This window comes from Lontra canadensis, unplaced genomic scaffold (assembly GCF_010015895.1).
Source record: "Lontra canadensis isolate GAN:19392208 unplaced genomic scaffold, GSC_riverotter_1.0 scaffold31, whole genome shotgun sequence".
Lineage (NCBI taxonomy): Eukaryota > Metazoa > Chordata > Mammalia > Carnivora > Mustelidae > Lontra > Lontra canadensis.
Genome location: NW_022631025.1, coordinates 474,583 through 490,282, shown reverse-complemented (window position 1 = coordinate 490,282; position 15,700 = coordinate 474,583). Strand labels below are relative to the sequence as shown.

The window sequence follows — 15,700 nt, the reverse complement described above, 5'->3', positions numbered from 1 at the left end:
AAATAAAAAGATTCCCAGAACTAAAAAGTGAGTTTAGTAAGGTAGGATACACAGTCAATATATGAAAATTAATGTCAGCAATAGAAAATGCCACTTAGAGTAGATCAAAAACTATGAAATACTTAGGAATAAGTTTAGGAATAAATTTAACTAAATATGTCCAAGATGTATACACAGTTAATTGAGACCGAACAGCAGAGACAGCCTGGGTATAACTCAAACATACATATATTTTTTAGAAAGTCCTAAGATAATTCAATGGAGGAAAAGTTACTCTTTTCAATAAATGCAGTTAGAAAAATTGGAATATGCATATGTGAAATTTGTTTTAAAAAACCTGCAATATAATACAAAATATATTTGGTCCTTTTCACAGGATCCTGGCATAGGGCTTTCAAAATCCTTGAACTACCCTGAGTGATAGAAGTGTTTTTTATTTTTATTCATAATGAGCCCCTCTCAACCATCCTTAAGTTTATGCTAATGAGATGACTGTTGGGGGGGGCCTCTGAGTAGCTTCAGAACAGAGGCTCCTCACCAGGAAGACCAAGGCATGGACAACCTCTGGGGGCAGGATGGGGCCCGAGGTTGAGTTCAATGACCAAAGGCCCATGTTTTAATCAATCGTGGCTATGTAACAGAACCTCCATAAAAACCCATAAACAATGGGGTTCAAGGGAGCTTTCGGGTTGTTGAACACATGTCTTCACCATCCACCCTACTCTTGCCCTACACATTTTACCTTGTTCCTGTTTTCTATCCTTTATGATAAACTACTAATAGTAAGTGAAGCACTTTCCTGAGTCTGGGAGTCAATCTAGCAATTTTACTCCTGACACCAACTGGGGGCGGGTGGGTAGGGACACAGGGCTCCACACCAATTCTCCAATTATCCACGCCAAAGGGTGTCCAACAACTTAATTCAATCCTGATGCTAACTCCCAAAGTCAGCAAAGACCCTACAGACTAAAGGCTCAGGCCCATGAGCCTGCTTTCACTTCAGATGCCAGTCATTGGTCCCAGAAGGCACCCAAACTTCTGACTGGCCAGCTATAAATTCAAGGGTTTCCACAAAGCCCTCATCAGGTTGAAGAATTCATTAGAATGACTCACAGAAGTTGGGAAACACTTACATTTACCAGTTTATTAAAAGGATAAGACTCGGGCAGGAACCGCCATGTTGAAGAGATACAGAGAGCAAGGTAAGAGGACAGGGGGACACAGAGCTTCCATGCCCTCTCTGGGCACAGCACCCTCCCAAAACACCAATGTGTTCAAGAACCCAGAAACTCCCCACTGTTTACGAGTTTTGACAGAGCCTGCATTACACAGGCACCAAATCCTTCGGTGACTGAACTCAAATCTCCAGCTCCTCTCCCCTCCTCAGACTCTGGGGGAGTGGGACTGAAAGTTCTAACCCTTTAATCCCATGACTGAGTCTTCTGGTAACCCGCCCCACCCTAAAGCTATCTAGGTAGCCCAGCCTTGACTCAATTCTTTAGTATAAAAAGGCACTCTTATCACTCAGGGAATTCCCTGGGTTTTAGGTGTTCTGTGCCAGGAATCGGGGGCAAAGACCAAATACATATTTTATTATACTACAATACCTAAATCTGCATCTCACAATATATACAAAAATAAAGTCAGCATGCATCAAAGGTCTAAATGTAAAACATAACAACTAAAAAAATTCTGGAAGACAACACAGTCTGACAAAGTCTGTGCTCTGCAATAAGAGTTCTTAATTCAGAAAGTAAGTACAAACCCCACAAAAGAATATACAAATGGATAAATAAAACCTCAAATAAAAACTCTCATTCTTCAAAATGAACTGTTAATAAAAAGGCTCGTCATAGAATGGGAGAAAATACTCAGGAAACACTCATCAGATGAAAGACCTTGTACCAGGAATATGTAAAGAAGTCTCTAACTCAGTAAGAAGACATCGATAAAACACGGGGAAAGACTGAATAAACAGTTCACCACCAAAAAAAAAAAAGACCAAAAAGCACCAGAAAAGATGCTCAAAACCACTAGACGTGAGACACACGAAAAGCCGCTCAGCACGCAGAATGAACACTGAGCCAACAGCACCCCCGCACCGCGTGTCACCGTGCTCAGTGGCGGGAGCCACCTGCAACAGACCACCTACGGCAGGGTCCGTTTAGCCTGAGTGACCTGCACACCTGACACGGGGCTCGAACTCACCACCGAGAGCTCGAGTCCAAGCTCTTCGGACGGAGCCCGCCAGGCCTCTCAGGAGACGTTTTACAAGAGGAGAAACTGTAGTAAGAGCAAGGGAAGCTGCTTGAGCGGCCAGAGCAGTGGATGGGATGGACTACAAATGAGCACAAGAAAGCTTTTCAGTGATGAGCACGCTCTAGAGATCACTACTGAGATCGTGATCAAAATCTCAGCACTCAGCAATTACATACTTAGAATCGGCACATTTTTTTCCAAGGTGTTATTTTACTAAGTAATCTCTACATCTACCATCGGGCTCAAATTCCCAGCACTGAGATCAAGAGTGGCGAGCTCCTCACTCTGAGCCGGACAGGCGCCCCTAGAACTGGTGCATTTTATTGCAAGAAATTCATACCTCAATAAAATAGATTATTTTAATTCAAAAAAATGATATACAACAAAAAAACCCTATGCTAAACTATTACAAATTTGTGGGTATCTGTCCCTTCCCTTTCTTATCAAACTCCGTAAGGGACTAACATTTAAATACATTACTACAACTTAACCTGAGATTCTGAAATAAGACCAAAGAGAGAACTTCACCTGTCAGCAGCCCCCATGTATCTATATCATGACATCTGTCTATCTGAACACTACACAACATTCAATAAAGCATGTTGACAATTTTAGTGAGAAGTTTTTAGTGAAATCATAATTTACCAGAATTCAAAAGCAGAAGCAAAACTACATTTACTTAAAAAAAAAAAAAACCCACACTATTATGTATAATTCGGTGAAACACTCAATTTAGAGTTCTGCATACAAGAATCAATTACCAAGAATTGTTTATAATCTATCTTAGTAATTTCAAAGGAAAAAAATCCTTATTCTCAGTAATTTCTCAAAACTTTCATTTCAAAAATTTGATGGTAAAAACAACACATATGTCCTTTGCGACTTAGTGTTGGAACACTAGAAGAACAAAAGTAAAAAACTAGGGTTACACATTTACATCGACTTCAGTAACCCAGCCAAAAGAACTTTTTCATAATTTCATTACAGGCAATATATTCACAATACAAAACTGTGAAGTAGAATTATTTCAATACAAAACTGTGAAGTAGAATTATTTCAGCTTTCCTCTGTGTGTGGATGTTGAGTGGGTCTTTATGTGTGTAAGAAACAAGATAAAAGTTTTAAATGAATAAATAACATCTAGACTATGCAGGGAAAACAAGCACACATTTTGGCCAGGGCTTCACGATGAGCTGTGACTACGAAAACGACATGTCTTAGTAGTCCCGGAGAAATACGGGCAGGCCGTGAACCCAGAAGCAGTGTCTAACCTACAAGGAAGACTGCACTTTAGTGATTCCCAACCTGGGGTCATGCCTGGGTGTGGCATGGCATCTGAAAACATCCATGTCCACCCACGATAATTATGATTTCTTTTTCTGAAGCTAGGTATCACTGTTAATTAACAGAAAATTCACTTAAATACAATGCTATACCCAGACTGGCATTTTGACATTACCCATCTTCTCAGTCGACTAGGATATATAAGTGCATGGAATTTTCAGAATTTAAGAAGACCTCATACTCCAAAAGATTAGAAATCACAGTGCAGTTAAAAAACGAAACAAAAGAACCCTGCTCTAGGACAAGAGAAGTATTCCAGCTAAGTCATTCCCTTTAACCAGGCCCTTAACCTCACAGGGATTCTGTAAAATAAGAGTATCTGAATGGTTGTATGGGATCTTTTCCTCTCACATGTTGTAACAATAATTAAGAACCTCGGTCAATGTCACGATTTTAGGTACCTGGTGATTTTTTTTTCCCAAAATTATTTACTTTGTGTATCACTGGTTACTATAATTTATTACTGGAAGAGAATTATTTCACAGAAAGCGTAGAGACAGGGACAAGAAAGTAACACTCGGACTCCCGGGAGCACACAGCCCTCATGCAGAGGCCTAACGCTGTACACGCAGCCGTCTCAGCAGCCCCTGAATCCCACCCCGCCCCCCCGCTCATGCCGTCCTCTCCATCTTCTCACTCCGGAGAGTCCCTTAACGTCTGACTGGGTCAATGTGCATATCTGTGCGCATCTGTATAATGAAATACTGGAAGGATAAAAATAATCTAATAAAAATTTCAACTTTTATTAGGAAAAGAGTGAGCAGAAGGGTAGAAGCGGGACTTCTCTATTTGTATACATTTTAGACATTTTGTGTACATTTTGATCACCAATTTTTTAAAAAATAAAATTTGATTTTAAACATTTAAATATAAGTGAAATATGGCTATCGATTTTAAATAGTACACTTGAAAGGCCTGAAGTAGGGGCTCACTCAGTCCAACCTTCAACACTCTAGGGATCACTTTAATAGCGCTCCTTCATCTGCTTTCGGGCTTATTAGAAAAAGGATATAAGAACCTTGGGGCGGCTGGGGGGCTCAGTGGGTTAAGCCTCTGCCTTCAGCTCAGGTCATGATCTCAGGGTCCTGGGATCGAGCCCCGCATCGGGCTCTCTGCTCAGCGAGGAGCCTGCTTCCTCCTCTCTCTCTGCCTGCCTCGCTGCCTACTTGTGATCTCTGTCTGTCAAATAAATAAATAAAATCTTAAAAAAAGAGGAAGAAGAAGAATGAACCGGAGTCAAGAGCCGGGGCCGCTCTGAGTGGGCAGGAAGGCGGTCTGAGATAGCTGAGCCACCGCGGAACATCCCAGCACTCCCTGAACCACCGCAGTTCAAAGCCTGATTAAGTTCAGCAACCACACGCCGAGTCCCTGTCTGGGCTGTGTTCCCAGCATACAAAGATGACTTTTAAAGAAGAACGAAAAGAAGTCCCCGTCCTCAAGAAATCTGAGGCAAGACCACTTTGCAGGCTCTAAGTTCCAGGAAACAAACAGGGCGCCGCTGGAATACAGACGGAGGAGAGGAACCTTCCGGGGCGGAAAGGGAAGGGGAAGAGGAGGCAGCGGAGGGGCTGGAGGATCTAAGAGAGTAAGGAGCGGAGGACGGCACTAGTTTTGAATATTACTGCTTCAGAACAGAAATTAAAGCTCTAACTACGTGACAGTCCGCATTCTTCAACAGTAACAACGCGAGGCCTGCCTGAACTCCGATTTCTACACTGGTATAAACTATGAAAATTTTAAGTGCTCGTTTTCCACTCGACTTAGAGTTCACGTGCACCTACTAATAAGGACAGGCCTACCCAACTGCCTCTTTCAAATATATGTAAGAAAAGAAAAACCTTCCAGAGAAATTTGAAAGAATGATTCCATTACATATACTGAGTTACTAACATAAATGACTTGCCCCAATTTTACTGTAATTCAAACACTGATTTTTTTAACAAAATCCAGTAACAAATCTCATGAGTTAAAGCATATGGCAGAAGATGGCCCTGATCGTGCGGAAGTTACAAAGCAATGAGACAGGGGAAATAAACCTGATGGAGCCTCGGAAACCGTGTTCGAGGCCGCTGTGTTCATCTGGGAAAAAGCATGTGGTATATTACTTAATACGTCCCCAAAAAAGGCAACCTATAAAAAGGAGTGGTAAACTGATCTAAAGCACCGCAGGCTTTCTCAGGGTACCAATAAGCGGGAGAAGCAAAACACACAGGCAGCAAAGGAACCAGGAAAATAAGAACTCTCCTAGGAGCCGCCCTGTTCCGTCAGCCAGCGGGGAAGCCACGGAAGGCAGGAAGGCCGGTGGGCTCGGGAATGCTGAATTCTGAACGCTGTTCTGCCTTCACCAGATCACTGTCACTCCTCAGAGATTCAGGTCCCCGGGCTTTCCTTCAAGGCCCCTGTGCTCTATGTCCTTCTTCCCCACAAGGCCCTGAGCAGCCCTCCAAGGCCATCGGACGTGGGCTGGACTCAGTCGCCTGGAGATGTAGTCTCCTGGTCCTACAGTGACAGATCTAAGAATCCTAACTCTAACTCTCTCCGTGTAAGTTCTCCATTCTGTCCAAGCAACAATGGAAATGTACTTGAAGCCCGTGTAAGAACTGCTAAGGGCCATCACTGAGAGCCTCATGTGCCGTACCGGACAGGCCCTAGGCCTCCGACAGCCCCGCCAGGAGGGCGGCCTTCTCTGCCTGCGACTTCATCCCACAGCTGAGGAGGATAATCCCACTCTCTCCGATTACCCACCTGGAGTGAAAACTAGTCTTTTCAGGCATGCTACAGTACACTGAAAGCCAAAATACAACTCATCTACACTCAGTGTTTCTTAAATACCACAAAATTCTGCAGTATTTTAAGGTAGAAGCCACAGAGGCTGAACCCTGACTGAGGGCTCTTGAGAAAGAAACTGAAACCTGTCGCCCACAACAAAGACACTCTCCACACTTCCGTCGTTCTCGGCATTATTCTGGTTTTACTCTAAAGCTTTAATAGATACTTGTTTAATGAATAAAATACTATGTGCCGTTCCCTCAAATGTCTAATTGCCTGAAGGGGATTATCTCATTTATATTTTTACTGAAAAAAAAATGATTACGCTTCAGCCAACTTCCACTTTGATTTGTAAGTAACAATGAGACTGTGGGTTATCAGCATTTACCTTCCTCATCTACATTTTTTACTCGTTTTACTATTTTACCAGTTGAAACATTCATTCAATCCCATGGCATCGAAACAATTACAAGAGGAAAAGGCAAGACAACTTAATCTTTAGCTTTTGGTAATACAGTACCATCAGGGGGAAAATCCTGATTTTCGCTGCTGTAGATGCCAACTTAAAAATACAGTCTGCAGACACATCACATCCTTACGCAGGAGCTACTACGAGCAATGTCCAAAGCCAATGTCTCTACCCAATGGGGGGCTACCGCTAGGCAATCAAGGTCTTTTGTGAGCAAGTTCATACAGAGCACAGGGTTCTAGGTAGAAGACTCAACTCTTCCCTCCCAGCTCATCTTTCATAAATATTTTACATGCACTACAAATATTTTAGTGGCTCAAATTATTTTTTCGACTTACGAAACAATCAACAGAAAGTTCTTTAACTAATAGAAAGCATTTTTTTCTCTTGTAAAACAGTAAAAAAACAGACAAAGAAAATGCTGGTAATGGAATTCAAATCACAGAACACTTCATAATGGAAAATGGGCTATCTCGGAGGAAAACTTGAACTATAGTTCAACGTCATAATAAAATTTATTTACGTACCAGCACAGAATACCCCTGGGACTTCACTCCGGACTATTATGGTCCGCACTTTCTTATCAGATTTTAAAGCATCCACAGCTTTTGAGAGCTAAACAGATAAAGGGAGGGTAAGGAGGGGAAAAAAAAGAAACAAGGAAAAAATCACTTTTCAGATTGATGTCAACATTGTATCTTAATATCAGAAACAAACAGCTTAATCTTTATACTCACCATTTTTACCAGATTTTTACTGAATGAATTTTTGGCATAAGCTCTGTTTATTCCCAGCACCACAATTCCTAGTGAAAAACAAAACAAAACGGCACAGCATCTGAGTTAGTGAGTACCGGGGGTAGAACTCCCACACACACAGCTGGTAACTTGGGACTTGGGAAATCTGCCCCTTTCTTGAGATTCATGCCAAGAGCTTTGTCCTCATTTTCATGTTTACCCTCCTTTTCAAGGTAAGCAGATTTCAAACAACGTGGTATACGTGATACATCTGTAAGCGCAATCTAGTGCTCCACACGCACCTCTTTCTTCTACTAGAAAACACCTTTATTAACATCCTGTCACTTGCCCTTTATCTTTTCTTAAGCACCACCAAGGTAATCTGGCACATTTTACTAGATGTACTTATTAGTGAAAATTCTCAATTACAGAATGCTATTTAAAATGTGGTTTCATCATCTTCAAGCACATACAGAAGTAACAGCCAGCAAGGCCTTGTCCCGGGCAAGCCTCGTGGGACCAGCTTTTCCGCAGACGTCGGGAGTTCGTATACCATTCACTCTTTCCGCCATACCACGTAATTCTCAGTATTTCCATCCCAAGTTTCTCTGCTGACTCTGTTTGACGTATTTAACCTGAAGGCACTTCCATTTAGACTGAGTCCAACAAGTAATCCAACCTCAATCTCTAAAAGCAAAGTTCATTCTTTCTCCCATGAAGCCCAGTTCTCCCTCCTCACTCCCCTAATTCTATAAGGAACCCACCATCGCATTCCAAGTGCTTCAGTCCAATGATCAATTTTCCAAAAACAATTATGCACAGAATCCACCCTCCTTAAATGCCTTTGTCTCCAAAATATCTGCATACAAAGACCTTGGCGTGATATTCAAAGCCCTATATGACCTGTACTTGACCTTGCTTGTCCCATGAGTAAGCACAACTTCTCCCAGTGTAGGGAAATGCCTTCCACCTCCTTGGGGCTGGGGGTGGGTACGATCCTTACTGAACTGAATTAAACTGAAGACAACAAAATGTATGCATGCCTTCTCTATGCAAGAAACTGCAAACCTATTTTCAAAGAGAGTACAGAGGTAAACTTCAGCTCACAGAATAAATTTTTAAGAATTCCAAATGATCTCAGCATGGAGAAAATCATGAAGAACTCGTATCTGGGGGTGCCTGAGTGGCTCCGTGGGTTAAGCGTCTGCCTTTGGCTCAGGTCATGATCCCAGGGTCCTGGGATGGAGCCCCACACGGAGCTCCCTGCTCAGCGGGGAGCCTGCTTCTCCCTCTCCCTCTGCTGCTCCCCCTGCTTGTGTGTTCTCGCTCTCTCGCTCGCTCTCACTCTATCTCAAATAAACAAAATCTTTTTAAAAATAAGTAAGAATTAAAAAAAGAAAAAGAAGAACCACCACCACCAGCAGCTGTATTTAGAGCAGGCTCTGCATTCAACCCCGGTAAGGACAGCGCTGTCACTGGCAGAGCGCTGGAGGATATGCCAGACAGGCTCCCAGGGCTTCACGAAGCCGAGAGACCCTCACAGCAACCGAAGAGGAAGGCACTATTTCTATCCCATTGAACAGGCATCCCCGAGTGTGCATTCTTAATTTTAAAGATGCTCCTAAAAACACTGTCTCTATTAACCACCCAGCCAAAACACTAATACCTATTTGTTCACAACAGTAGACGTCAATGGTATGAAAAACATCTTGGAAGGCATTTGGAAAATGTAAAGAAACATCCTGTAACTGTCACCAGGTGGAATCCAGGGTTTGCAGGCCTGGAGCTTATAAAATCTAGGGAGCCCTTGTAAGTAAAAGAATACAAAATCACACACAGAGAACCAGGGACAGAAATAAACATTAAAACCTTCAGAATTTTAAAAAACTTGAGAACTACTACATTTTCTTTCCAATTATGTATATGACCTACACACTACCTTCCCTACATCTTTCAATTTTTATATTTATCAATAATTCTGAAAAAATATACAAAACTAATCAAATGGAATTGTAAGGAACCCCAAGGGGTCAGAATCTTGAAAAAGAAAGATGGAAGTCTTAATTGAAGGACTTAATCAAGACACTTCCTGATTTCAAAACTTAACTATAAAGCTACAGTAAAAACAGTGTGGTACTGGCACAAAGACAGACATACAGATCAATGGAACTGAGAGTCCAGAAATAAACACCTACTCTATGGCCAACTGGTTTTCAAAAAAGATACTGAGACGATTCAGTGCTAAAAAAAAAAAAAAAAAAAAATAGTCTTTTCAACAAACAGGGGTGGGACAATTGGAGATTAACCATCACAGAATGAAACTGGACCGACCACGCACACCATATATAAAAAGGATCTCAAAATGGATCTTAGTCACATTTTGAGACCTAAAACTGTAGCTCTCTCACAAGGAAACACATATAAATCATCATGACCTTGGATTAGGCAACAGAGTCTTAAACATGATAACAAAAGCACAAGCAACAAAAGAAAAAAACGTAATTCATTAAAACTGCCCAGCAAAAAAAAAAAAAAAAAACAACAACCCTCATACAACAGAAAGTATTTGCAAATCATACATCTGACACAGGGTTAATATCCAGATTATAAAAGAATGTTTACTACCCACTCCAAAAGGACAAACGACAAACGACCAGAATGAAAAATGGGCAGGTTTAAACAGCTTTCTCTAAAGGAGACAGACGAATGGCCATCAAGCACATGAAGTCATGCTCCCCGTCGTTTGCTAGCAGGGCGAGCACGTCAACGCCACCGCGAGTCCCCACCGCGGCCACCAGGACAGGGCGAGCTCGTCAACGCCACCGCGAGTCCCCACCGCGGCCGGCAGGACAGCTGCAAGGAGCACCCAATGGAAAGAAGCGTTAGCGAGCGGCGGGGGGAACAGGAACCCGTGCGCTGCTGGTGAAGATACCAAAATGGCGCAGCTGCGGCGGAAACCACTCTGGTGGGTCTTCCAGAAACTAAACATAAAGTCACCCCATGACCACTGATTCTAACCCTAGGCATCTACCCAAGAGAAATGAACACGTATGTCCAAACTAGTAACTCTAGTGCTTAGCAGCATTACTCATAATATCCGAAAATCAGAACCAAAGCGTGGGATAGCTATCCAGTGCAATAAAAAACGCGAACAGTGAACAAAATTATCATTCACAGCATGAGCTCAGGGGATGTTTAAAGCGCTGACCTTTGACGGCAGGGCCTGAAAATGAAAAGCTGGCACCATTGCACCGTGCTTATTTTATGTAATCTTACCATGTGCATATATAATATTTTTACTTTAGAAATTCTATAAACTTGAATAATTTACTACTATTACTACAAAATAACATGTAATGAACAAAGTGCTGGAAACCAGGAACAGGTTACCTCTAATAAACCACGTACAGACCCAGGTTCTTCAAAATACACCATTAAAAAACTGAAAACCCACGAAATGGTGGGAAATTTTTTTGCAAATCATAGATCTGATAAGGGACTTGCATCCAGAATATATTAAAAAAAACTCTTACAACTCAACAGTAAAATGACACACCCAGTTAAAAAAAAAAAATGGGCAAAGACTGTGAGAAGACACTTGTGTTTAGAGGATAGATGGCTACGTCATTAACCATCAGGAAGTCCGAAACAGAGTCACAAGGAGACACCACCTCTCAGGCAGCGGGACGACTAGAACCAAAAACACAAATGCGAACAAGCCTCGGTCAGGACGCATGGAAACCGGAGCCCCCATACCTCCCTGCAGGGACTGTGAAATGTTGCAGCCGCCCCGGAGAAGTGTGGGAGCGCCTCGAAATGGTCACCACAGAATTATCACGTGACCCAGCAATTCCACTAAATGGAAGCGAAAGGAAACGTCCACAAAAATTCACGTGAATTGTTCACCGTATCCAACAAGTGGAAACGACCTAATTGTTGATGAACAAACAAAGCGCGTCCTGCTCCATCCAAACACGGACATGTTACCCGACGCCAAAACGGAAGGAAGTGCTGACACCCGCTACAGCACGGATGGGCCCTGCCGACACACGGTGACTGGAAAACGCCACCGAAGCCCACATCTACGACTCCTTCATGTGCAGCGTCCAACAGCGCCACAGCTACTGCACAGAAAACAGATCCATGGGCCCAACTTTGCAGGGAAGGGAGTGTGAGAATGGGGAGTCATGACTAAAGGAAACTGGGTTTCTGTCCGGACTGATAAAATCCAACTTTGTTCCAAAGCTGGATTGTGGTAATGGCGGCACAACTCTCTCCATATACTAAAATCAATTGTATGTTTTGAATTTTATGGTATGTGATTTATAGATCAACAAAGATTTAAAAATACATACATCTTGGAGCACCTGGGTGGCTCAGTGGGTTAAGCATCTGACTTCAGCTCAGGTCCTCATCCTGGGGTCTTTGGCAGGAGTCTGCTTGTCCCTCTCCTATCCCCTCTCCCCTGCCAGTGCTCTCTCTAGTACACATGCTCTCATATAAATAAATGAAATCTTAAACATATACATACTTTTATATATATTTTTATAAATATAAAGCCCATGCCATAAAATGTATGAAGATACGTTGTTAAAAACATGAGAAAGTAAATAAATAAATAAAGATAAAAACATGAGAAAAATATACGAAAGAAATTAATCTGCTGAAAACGAAAAGCAGGCGGATGTCGGAAGACCAGCTGGCAGAACCCCAGCGACAGTCCCCTTAGAGACGGTGCTGGCTAGGACCAGAGCAGTGTCGGCAAAGAACTCAGAGGACAGTGGGAAGATTTCAGAGAGAATCGGGAAATCCTGATAATCTGGTTGTAAACTATAAGCAAGGAGCAGGTATCCAGAATGACTTGCATGAAGGCCTCGCTTATTTGCTCTGTTTCTGCCAGCAGTTTTGCTAACATGGTTCATAAAGATGATCTCTGGAATGGGTCACAGTTGTGAGTAGAAGCTCGATGACTGGGAGAAGTCTGGGAAGCAGGAGGGAGAAGTCACTGCATTCTGGGAGGGGCCTGCGAAAGGACAAGCAGAAGAGCAGCAAAGGTGGGAGGGAGGGAGGCTATACCCGCGTGCAACTGGAGCCACCAGCGGTTTCTAACCGGGCAGAGCAGCCATCCTCAGCCTTGAGAAAAGGCAACCCCAGGACAAGTGTGAACAACTAACCGGGAAGAGTGACTGGTGAACAGGCAGCCTGGGAAGGAGAGACCCGGTGAGCCACGGCCGCCACTGCCGCTCGCCAACCCCGAGGAGGTCAGACGACAAAGCAGAAACACCCGCCACAGAACCCGGGTCGGCTAACTGCGTCTCCTCCACACATTAGGGATACGGACCCAGACAACACACGAAGGCCGTGCATTCTGCACATACTGACTTCCAGCAGCCTCAAGGGGCCCACAGGGTAAACAGCCGTTTGGGGCTCCTCTGACCTGGCCTCTGAGAAAACTCTCGGGTTCTCCGACTCCTTGCGAGCTGCTGAGACCCTCGGATTTTGGACTGGCCTCTATGGGAGCAAAGGCATCAGAGGGACTCCTTTGCCTGCAGAGTCCTTAACCTCGCGTTTTCCTTCGCACGGCTTACTGCTGGTTTGCTAGAAACCAAAGCGTTTATGTCAGCCAAGCCGAAGCTGTCATTCGAAGGACGCTGAATCAACTCTGTTGAGAAACCATGACTTCTGAATAGTGGGTTTTCCAATTTCAAGGTGGATTTCCTGAATGGTCTTGTATGCTCTACTTCCTCCTCTTTGATCCAACTTCAGGACCATCCCCACGTTCCGTGAAATTCTACTCGCAGTTTGTACTCCTTTCAGTCATGGACACCAAACTCACAGAACATGGTACCTATTACTCACTGCACCTGCATCTCTTTACCTAAGCGCTGCGGGGACACCTGACTGAAATCCCAGTAAGACCACGCTTACCCTAAAAGGCTAATCACCCCCGTTCCGGCTGCATTTTCAACACTGCGCCCGTCACGCCACACTGCAGCACACATGCCCTAGAGGACTTCCCGGAAACACCCGCTGCAGATGCCACACTGCCCAGGTGAGAGGCACGTGAACGACACACGAGAGCGCTCCGCACACTGCCCTGGGAGCGTCGGGTGCGAGCGAGGGGCAGTGCGGACTGGCACCCTCACCTGACGCTCACGAAGCCGCGCGATGTTGGCGCTGATGCGCACCCCCTGAAGTGGAGGCCAGAGGCCGTCGGCCCAGGAGCCCTCGCCGCTCCGGAACGGCGCTGCCTGGTAAGGAACGCCGGGAAGCCAAACCCTGCGCCCGCCCCCGAATACCCCCACCGCGTCCTCCGACCTCCCCAAGCAGAACTGCTGGCGGGTCTCCTGGGGGTGTCACAGCCCCTCGCTCTCACCAAGCTTTCAGGGGACCTTCCTCACCCCGTCAGAAGATGCGTGAAGACAGCAGTCACCACTGCCTCCCGCACTCCTGCTCGGCGGATGACAGGTGCTCGGTAACCCCCCGTCCCAGCTAAAGGGCAGGTCGTCCGGCCAGCTGCTGTCCTACCTGTCCCGACCCCGTGGCAAGCGCAGGGAACTGGGCTCCAGCGCGACCCTCGGGCAGGCGGCGCCCGCCCCCGCCCCCGCAGCCCGCGGACGGGTGCCGCGGGCGCGCCGTCTCCTCCCCCGCAGGCGGCTCAAGGGCACGAACCGCAGCACCCACACGGGCCGCCGGAGCCTGGCGCCGGCCGGGACACATAAGCACGCTGAGGCCCGGCTTCGGGGGCTGGAGTTCCGTCCCCCACACCAACTAACTTTCTGAAACGCGCGGGGGAGAAGGGGCCGCGGCGCTCACAGCGCGAGTCTCCGAGCGGAGGCGTCTCGCTGCGGCTGCCGAAACCCCACCCAGCCCCGGTCCCCGCCGACAGACGGCACGCGATGGGGCAAACCCCACACGCGGTCAGCGACCTCGGCCCGGCCGGAGACCTCCGTGCGGGCGCCGGGGCCGCTCACAGGCCGCTCCCGACGCTGCCTCGGGCTCCGAAGGCGCCAACCGCGAGCGCGCAGGGCCGGCGGGGGCAGGCTGGAGCTCCGGCCCGGCCGCCCACCGACACGGCCGTCAGCCGCGCCCCCGACCGTGCGACCCCTCCCCCGGGCCCGCGGCTGCCCGCGCCCCTCACCTCGGTTCTCCTCCTCCAGGTAGCGCACCCGCAGCTCGTCCTCCGTCTTCACGTCAGAGCTGTAGCCCCTCCGCGGGGCCGAGCCCCCGGCCGCGGGCGCCCAGCCCCGCGCCCACATCGCCGGCGCGACCCGCGGGCCCCTCAAGGAGCCGGGCAGCCTCCACCCGGGGCCCAGCCGCGCGCAGCAAGCGGCCGCCAAGCGAGCGCGGCCGGCCCGCAAAGTGCTCAAGGCCCCGGGAGCCGCCGCCGCCGCCATCTTGTCTGTTTACGGCGTGGGCCTGCGGCTGCTGCCCCGCCCCCGCCGCGCGACGCCGCCGCGCGCACGCCGCCGGGCACGCCCACTCTCCGCCCCCGGAGCCCGCCTCCGGCGCCGGGCCCCGCCCCAGGCCCCGCCCCTCACCGCTCGCCCCTCCCCGGCCCGGGGACGCCGCGCTCCCGCGGCCACTTTCCCCCGCCTCCCCTGCCCGGCGCCGGGGATGAAGCGTCGTCCGGCGGAGGCCGCAGCGGGCAGCCGTCCCAGGCTGTGCGATGGCTAGGGGGAGTCTGTCCTGGGAGAACTCCCGCTCTCCCTAGGGTACCCCTGTGGCCCGTGAGAGCGGCAAAGGGGAGCTGCAGGGTCCGGTCTCAGGTTCCCGGTTTGGTGGCAGCTGTGCAAGGGACTCCCGGTTATCCACGCGTCCGCGAGCCGCAGGTCCTCCGGACACATGCCTGTGAGCGCGCGGCGTGCGGACCGGGCTGCGGGCGGGGGGGGCGGTGCCGCTGCGGGCCCCGCCCACCCGCGGCAGGTGCACGGCCTTTCCCGAGGCCCTGCTGAGGCCCCTCGAGTGACCGACGGGCCGGGGTGGCGCAGGGGGCAGTGACAGCGTTTGGTCCCGCCTCGGCCGCTAACGCAGACGACCGCCCGGAGGGTGGACGCTCCTCGGCGCTCTCGGCCGCGTCCCCACCCGGCCTGGCCGCGTCCCCGCCGGCCGCCGCGGCCGT

General features: G+C 47.7%; 1 protein-coding gene across 3 annotated transcripts in view; it reads right to left on the bottom strand.

Annotated features, from left to right (window-relative positions):
- Positions 1-15,011, bottom strand: part of AUH (AU RNA binding methylglutaconyl-CoA hydratase) — a 148,374-nt gene extending 133,363 nt beyond the window's left edge. Inside the window, exons 1-3 of one of the 3 annotated variants that reach the window (XM_032866407.1) lie at positions 14,720-15,011; positions 7,579-7,646; positions 7,369-7,456 (exon numbers count right to left, since the gene is read on the bottom strand). In XM_032866407.1, coding sequence (XP_032722298.1) covers positions 7,369-7,456; positions 7,579-7,646; positions 14,720-14,975 — 412 coding nt within the window. In that variant the 5' untranslated portion in view covers positions 14,976-15,011. The remainder of the gene's footprint in view (positions 1-7,368; positions 7,457-7,578; positions 7,647-14,719) is intronic. The other 2 variants (XM_032866408.1, XM_032866406.1) reach the window with 2 other exon arrangements.
- Between the last annotated feature and the right edge of the window lie 689 nt (positions 15,012-15,700).